Source organism: Coregonus clupeaformis, chromosome 10 (genome assembly GCF_020615455.1).
Source record: "Coregonus clupeaformis isolate EN_2021a chromosome 10, ASM2061545v1, whole genome shotgun sequence".
NCBI lineage: Eukaryota > Metazoa > Chordata > Actinopteri > Salmoniformes > Salmonidae > Coregonus > Coregonus clupeaformis.
The window spans coordinates 57,539,021-57,547,321 of record NC_059201.1 but is presented as its reverse complement, the minus strand read 5'-3'; the positions used below and the strand labels follow the sequence as shown (position 1 = coordinate 57,547,321).

At 42.4% G+C, this 8,301-nt stretch overlaps 1 protein-coding gene across 1 annotated transcript; it reads right to left on the bottom strand.

Annotated features, from left to right (window-relative positions):
* Positions 1-358: 358 nt before the first annotated feature.
* Positions 359-4,915, bottom strand: LOC121575602 (eukaryotic translation initiation factor 2 subunit 2). Its single transcript, XM_041888798.1, has 9 exons — positions 4,766-4,915; positions 3,120-3,300; positions 2,905-3,005; positions 2,456-2,588; positions 2,250-2,353; positions 1,811-1,959; positions 1,169-1,225; positions 963-1,048; positions 359-633 (listed from the first exon to the last, which is right to left on the bottom strand). Exons 1-9 carry the CDS (start codon positions 4,781-4,783, stop codon positions 458-460), a joined length of 1,005 nt encoding a protein of 334 aa, XP_041744732.1. The 5' UTR covers positions 4,784-4,915; the 3' UTR covers positions 359-457.
* Positions 4,916-8,301: the final 3,386 nt, after the last annotated feature.

Here is an 8,301-nt window from a genome sequence, read left to right as displayed (position 1 = left end):
AGTGCCAAAAAAACAAGGGGTTCAATACTTGTCCCCCACAAAAAATATGGTTCCTGACCTTTCTTATATCCCTCAGACATAGGACAGACACTTCAGAACAAACTGTTGTTCCATGTAGTGAATCTGTTAATGAATAAAAAATAATACGCATCCGTTTGTCTGGTTTGAATGCACCCTAATATCGGCCCTTCAACTTCGCCATTCAGAACACTGAGCTTTCTTTTGAAAGCCTGGTGCACACACAAGGATAGTCTGGACAAAATAATTGATTTCAAAATAGTAGAGTAGACAACACATTAAGTTCATCACCTTGGCCCTCAATAGTGATGGATGATTAAATTGGGAAATATAGACTGCGTCTGATCACACAGATGGTATGCGATTTATTAATTTCTTTACAATAGGCAGCGGTAACAAATCCACAGACAGTCCATAAAAGCTTCTAGCCTGCCCCATCCTAATTGGCTTTGGCGCGGAGCTGTGCCCTCTTGCCCGTGACGGCCTGGAAACCGGCCTTGATGCTGGCGACGGAGCAGCGGGAGTGGCATGTCTCGCACTGCAGGAAGTAGAGTCGTGTGTCCTTCTGGAGGATGGTGTCGGGGGAGCGGCACGTATGGCACGTCACATACTCCTCTGTGAAGAGAGGGAAAGAAACACTGGGGTGAGACTGGGAAGTGGACCTACTTTATCTAATTCATCTTAACAATAAGTTATTCAATATGCAATAAAGGAGCCTACGCTACGCGTTGACATAACGTTATCTCTGGAGAAACATCTCATAACTAGCAGGTCTTGTCATGAACATGGCTTGCGAATGTCGTCGCATCCCTATCATATTAAACACATTTTTGTAAGTACAGTAGATAATCATCATCCTGCAATTATATCATCGTGCAATTATATGATATCAATGAAATAGAGATGTGTTCAAAGGTAGGAACATTGTCAACAAAAACACTTACTAATATATCTTCGTAAGACATTCTCTATCTGTTTCTGCTGGAATCTTCCTTTGATGATGAGCTGATTAGTTCCGTCTATAGAACCACTGTTGCAATAAAAACAATAGTTTTATCCATGAATCCATAGCCTTCATACACTCATTAATTTAACAATTATTTTTTAAGCATGATAACTGTCTTTCTTCACTTGCCGACCCAAACCTTACCTTGTTCCAAGCTCAGCCAACAAGAAGGCCAGGAGATGTTTCGGCTGGCGATGCAACCTGTCAAGAAATGAGCAAATGAGGGTAAGGGGACTAATGATGCAAAATAATGAGATTCAACAAGTGAGAGTGAAAGTCATAAAACCTCAACATCTCTAAAAATGGCATCAAGGGATCCCAGGGTAGTGGCATATAGGGTTGGGCGGTGTCCAGATTTTCATACAGTCATACCGTTTCTGTACCATACTGGGGTATACGGTATTATCGGAAATGCACACAACGGGAACTACCAAAAAAAATTATGTTTAAAATAAATTGGAACGCACAAAAATATTTAGGCAACAGGGATCCTGATCCAGGTGGGGATTGAATGTCTCCACTGTAACCAAGATATGTGATCTTTACATCTAGCCACTTAGCTACTAGCAAGTTAGAAAACCAAATCCATAGCTGGAGCTCTGAGCTGGATATAATGTATTTGACACATCTTAGATTTCTTATAGTTATAACATATAGTTATAAGCAGTGGCGTAGCACGCACCCAACCCCAAAATAATGATTAATTTTACAGTATTGAAAATAATACTGTCAGTATTTCGAAATACCCCGGTATGTCGCCCAAGCCTAGTGGCATATCATTCTCACAGTTTGCAGATGTCTGTGAAATTAACGAAGGAGGACTTCTTGGTGCCCACTCGGACCACCTGGGGAGGCTTCATGACAAACTTCCTCTTCTCCCCAGCCACCATGTCAGGGTTCTTCTCTCGCATGATGTTGAAGACGCGGTTCAGCAGCTACAAGGGAGGGAGATGAGTCAGCCTGGATTTTACGAAGAAATACTTAGGAAACACCACTAAAAAGACATTAAAGTCAACAAGATGTGACCAATTCATTTTCTAAATGAAGATGTGACTAAACATTCCTTTCTTTAAGGTCATGATTACCAGACGTCTTGTCGTACATCTTAGGTCTCTTATGAAAATGTCTAGTCTATTTTATTCTGTTCAGTTGGTAATAACTTCGGAGTAATATTTCTCTAAAATCTTAAAGTAAGTCTATCTTGACCCACAGACTCAGATTGTACCTCGTCATATGTGTAGTCTCTCTCTGAGCCAGCCCACGCAGGGCCCGACTGTGTGCTGCTGAATGTGATGTCGTCAATGTTCTTTCCATCTTCATCTTCCTGGGCTGTAGACCACAAGGTATGACAAAGGCCAAAGGTCAGTTTGCATGCTGGTTGCATTAAACGCATTATAGCTTTTATCCAGCCTGTAAATTTGGTACACTCACCGTCATCTTTGATTTCCATGTCGTCATCCATGTCGAAATTCACAGCCTTTGACTTCCTTTTCTTTTTTCCCAGTTCTAACATCAAGTCGTCCTCTTCGTTGGTTTCGGAGGGCTCTGCCTCAATTTTCAGCTCCTGTGCATGGACAGTTTTGCAATACAGTCAATGTAATACATACTACAATGTCATGCCAAAACAGATAGTCATACACTGTATAATTGAAAGAAACATAACATTTTAACTTTCCACATATGCAAGGATATATCTCTAAATATAAGACATGATGTGCACCAACTACAAGATTGACAGGAATCCATTTTGCAGTTAAGTCAACAAACATTAACATTTCCCTCATTTGACAGACGCTCTTGTGAAAACGTGTTAAAAAAAGGCAACATCCTACACCCAAAGCCCACTGGCTAGCTCTCTGGGCACTTGACCCAAAACATACCTTCATTCCCTCCTCTACGTCATTGTCAAATGTCTTTGCTTTCTTCTTTTTCTTCTTCTTCTGGTTGAAGAAATTTAAGTCATCCAGGTCATCTGAGATTTCTGGCAAACAAACCAAGATCAAAACGTTTTGCTTACAAAGGTCTTACAAAAGTCTTGACTACATGCAAATTCACCCTTTAGGTTGATATTATGTTAAGGTCTCGCCTTCCTCACCTTTCCTCCTACCCTCATCCTCGTCAAAGTCCACCTCTCTGTCCTCTCCTCCATCCACCTCCACCTCTTTCGTTTCTGGCTGTGGAGCATCCTCACTGGCACCGTCCCCTCCTTCTTCATCCAGCATGAAAGGCTTCTTCTTCTTCTTCTTCTTCTTGGACATGTTGGGGTCAAATATCATCTGCAAAGCACAATGCCAAAAGGAATGTGTTACGAATGGCTGACCCCTATGACAATGTCAGTATTACATCTTGCAAATATAGCTAGCTAGCTTAAAGCCGGTTGGGGATGACAAATATTGGCAGACTATGTGTTAATAGTCAGAGTCGCATCATGATAAGGAATTCATGGGTAATGTTAGCTAGTTTACTGTCAATATGATAAAGAACTGGCTGTCAGTAACTAGTTAGTATTTCGCTATCCTGATTAATCAGGCTTGAATACACAATTAATTGGTATATACAGCCTGACACTTATGCCTGCAAAAGCTTGTAAATGGTCCTTACAAGCCAGAATGTTCCAGAATGTTGAATACAATTCCATTTAAACTTACTCTACTGGTTGTCTGTGCGGTTTTCCTTCTGCTGCTCGAAATTTGACACAAAATATCCACAGGAAAGTATTGTTTACCCTACTTTATACAGTGCTGGTAGGTTTGTTTCTCTCGTCAATCACTATTGAACCAAGCATGTCATGACAAACATTGTATATTGAATCAGGGGAGGATGGAGAACAATCAACCATGTGTGTTTATCTTTCATTTTTATTATTCCGCATTTTAAACATCAAAGAAATAAATACATTCACACAATAAAAAGGTGTTATTTATCCTCCTGATTCAGAATATACTATTTTTGTTGTCATAACATGCTTTGTTCAATAGATATTGACGAGAGACATCGAATATCCAATATAAAACTAAGTTTACCTCCGCGCTCTCTAGGTAAACAATACTTTTCTGTGGATATTTTGTCTCAAATTTCGAGCAGCTGAAGGACAAACAGCACAGACAACCGGTAGTTTAACTGTAATTTTATTCAACATTCTGACTTGTAAGGAACATTTAGATGATTTTGCAGGCATTACTGTCAGGCTGTAACGTTAACTACTATAAGTTGTGTATTACAGCCCGATGAATCAGACTAGTATTTAACTAGTTAGCTAAACAATTAATCCAATTCCGAAGTGGATCCGTATATGCTCATATTTCAGATGGCAACAACAATTAGACTGTTGGCCATATGGATGGATGGGTAGCTAGCAGCGACGAATCACTTCCATTAAAGCACACAATGAAGAACTGTCTGTTAGCTAACTATAGTAGCTAGCTAGCTATTGCATTGTCAACCACGAAACAACCACTAACGGCTGACAACTGCTTGTCAATGTCAGCCAAATAAATTGAATCACACGTTCACACAATAACAAATAGTTCGCCAGCTACATAGTTAGGGTTTTACTGACCATTTTATTGAGACGAAGCAGCTAACCAGCAATAACATATGGGGTGGCTAACGTTAGCCAGTAGTTAGCTAGCTAGCTTGCTGCCGCCCTCATGTCATGCTCACACATGTGTAGGCCATAATGACGTTTCTCATGAAGACGAATTACAATGGTAAATCACTATATAAAATGGGATTAGTTACCTCGTCGTCTCCCGACATGTTTCCAGACTATGTTATGACAGATAATGCAGAAAATCCCGTGCAGTATGTGTTTTAACCAACCAAACCAGTCAGTTTCGGATTTCTTGCATCAGCTACCGGGCAGTAGAAGATGCGCAAGCGCAGAAGTTCCTTCTTTCATGCGCAGGTGTAGAAATGCCTACTGGGATATGTTGTTTTTTGTGCTTGATTTATTTTTCGTTTAAGCCACAATAAAAACTGTATTTCTATGTACAGAGCATCCAATGAGATCCAAGCTTCACAACATGTATTTCATGCATTTTACTGCAAAAAATGTGTTAGTTGTTGGCATTTTACTCAGAAACTCTGATATTTCTTCACCAATTTTATGTTCTCAAAACGTCATTATTTTGCACATAAGTTCTTCATTGGTCAATCAATCAAATTGTATTTATAAAGCCCTTTTTACATCAGCAGATGTCAAAAAGTGCTATACAGAAACCCAGCCTAAAACCCCAAAAAGCAAGCAATGCAGATGTAGAAGCACGATGGCTAGGAAAAACTCCCTAGAAAGGCAGAAACCTAGGAAGAAACCTAAAGAGGAACCAGGCTCTGAGGGGTGGCCAGTCCCCTTCTGGCTGTGCCGGGTGGAGATTATAACAGTACATGGCCATTGAGGCCAGAATTTTCTCCAAGATGTTCAAACGTTCATAGATGACCAGCAGGGTCAAATAATAATCACAGTGGTTGAAGAGGTTGCAACAGGTCAGTACATCAGGAGTAAACGTCACTTGGCTTTTCATAGCCGGGCATTTAGAGGTTGAAATAGCAGGTGCGGTAGAGAGAGAGAGTTGAAAACAGCAGGTCTGGGACATTGGTGTCCTTATTTTGGCCTGTATTTAGTATTTTATTAGGATCGCCATTAGCTGCTGCCAAGGCAGCCGCTACTCTTCCTGGGGTCCAAATATGAACAAAACAACACATCACAACAAAACAATAGTCTACATCATAAATAAAACAATACATAACACAAGACATTGTGCACTATACAATTTTACACTGCACCATTACAAATATAAAATGCACAATATTACAATACAATATCACAATGTGTGGGTGTGAGTGTGTTAGAGCAGGTTTCCCAAACTCGGTCCTGGGGCCCCCCTGGGTGCACGTTTTGGTTTTTGCCCTAGCACTACACTGCTGACTCAAGTAACCGACTCATCATCAAGCTTTGATTATTTGAATTACAGAGTATATTACTTCCAAGTATATTACTCACTAAAGTTCAGTCCCTGGACAATAAAGTAGATGAGCTCAGGGCGAGGATCTCCTTCCAGAGATACATCAGGGAATATAAAATACTCTGTTTAACAGAATCATGGCTCTCTCAAGATATATTGTCAGAGTCCATTCAGCCAGCGGGTTTCTCTCCACTGTGACGATTATAACTTATCCAAACCAAAAGCCGTGGATAGATGGCAGCATTCACGCAAAATTGAAAGTGTGAACCACCGCATTTAACCATGGCAAGGTGACTGAGAACATGGACGTGTAAAACAGACCAGCTATGACCTCCGTAAGGCAATCAAAGAGGCAAAATGACAGTACAGGGACAAAGTGGAGTCACAATTCAATGGCTCAGACACGAGACGTATGTGGCAGGGACTCCACACAATCACAGATTATAAAGGGAAAGCCAGTCACGTCGCGGACACCGACGCCTCGCTCCCGGACGAGCTAAACACCTTCTTCGCCCGCTTTGAGGAAAACACCATCATGCCGCCGGCGCCGGACGGTGCAATCCCCGTACCAGGCGGTGATACAGCCCGACAGAATCCTTTCAATGGTGCATCTGTAGAAGTTTGTGAGGGTTTTAGGGGCCAAGCCAAATTTCTTCAGCCTCCTGAGGTTGAAGAGGCGCTGTTGTGCCTTCTTCACCACACTGTCTGTGTGAATGGACCATTTCAGGTTGTCAGTGATGTGCATGCCAAAGAACTTGAAGCTTTTTACCCTCTAAGGCCTCTTCGATGTGGATGGGGGTGTGCTGTCTCTGCTGGCTCCTGAAGTCCCCAATCAGCTCTTTTGTTTTGTTGATGTTGAGGGAGAGCTTATTTTCCTGGCACCACTCCACCAGGGCCCTCCCCTCCTTCCTGTAGGTTGTCTCGCAAACTTGATAACTGAGTTGGAGACATGCGTGGCCACACAATAATGGTTGAGTGCAGGAGGGGGCTGAGCACGCACCCTTGTGGAACCTCCGTGTTGAGGATCAGCGTGGCGGAAGTGTTGGTGCCTACCTTCACCACCTGGGGTCAGCCCATCAGGAAGTCCAGGAACCAGTTGCAGATAGCGAGGTTCAGACCCAGGGCCCCGAGCTTAGTGATGAGCTTGGAGGGCACTATGGTATTGAAGGCTGAGCTGTGGTCGATGAACAGCATTCTTACATAGGTATTCCTCTTGTCCAGATGGGATAGAGCAGTGTGCAGTGTGATGACGATTGCGTCATCCGTGGATCTTTTGGGGCGGTAAGCAAATTGTAGTGGGTCTAGGGTGTCGGGTAAGGTGGAGGTGGAGGATCATATCCTTAACTAGCCTTTCAAAGCACTTAATGATGACAGAAATGAGTGCTACGGGGTGATAGTAATTTATTTCAGTTACCTTTACTTTCTTGGGTACAGGAACAATTATGGAATTGTCAAAGACTCCAGTCACCCAAGTCATAGATTGTTCTCTCTGCTACTGCACGGCAAGCGGTACCAGAGCGCCAAGACTAGGTCCAAAAGGCTCCTTAACAGCTTCAACCCCCACTGCTGCTACTCGCTGTTTATTATCTCTGCATAGTCACTTTACCCCTACCTACATGTACAAATTACCCAAAAACCCTCGACTAACCTGTACCCCCGCACATTGATTCGGTACCAGTACCCCTGTTTATAGCCTCATTATTGTTATCTGATTGTGTTATTTTTTTTTTTTACTTTAGTTCATTTAGTAAATATTTTCTTAACTATATTTTCTTAAAACTGCATTGTTGGTTAAGGGCTTGTAAGTAAGCATTTCACAGTAAGGTCTACACCTGTTGTATTCGGAGCATGTGACAAATAACATTTGATTTGATTTGATCTTGAAGCAAGTGGGGCCAACAGACTGGGATAGCGAGAGATTAAATGTCCGTAAACACTCCAGCCAGCTGTTCTGCACATGCTCTGAGGACATAGCTTGGGATGCTGGGCAGCCTCCGTCTGGGCCAGCAGCCTTGCGAGGGTTAACATGCTTAAATGTCACGTTGGCTACAGAGAATGATTGCTCACAGTCCTGTGTTTTCCTCAAAGTGGGCGAAGAAGGTGTTTAGCTTGTCCGGGAGCGAGTCTTAGGTGTCTGCGACTTGGCTGGCTTTCCCTTTATAATCTGTGATCGTCTGAAGTCCCTGCCACATACGTCTCGTGTCTGAACCATTGAATTGTGACTCCACTTTGTCCCTGTACTGTCGTTTTGCATCTTTGATTGCCTTGCACAGGGCATAGCTGGTCTGTTTGTACACATCCATGTTCCCAATC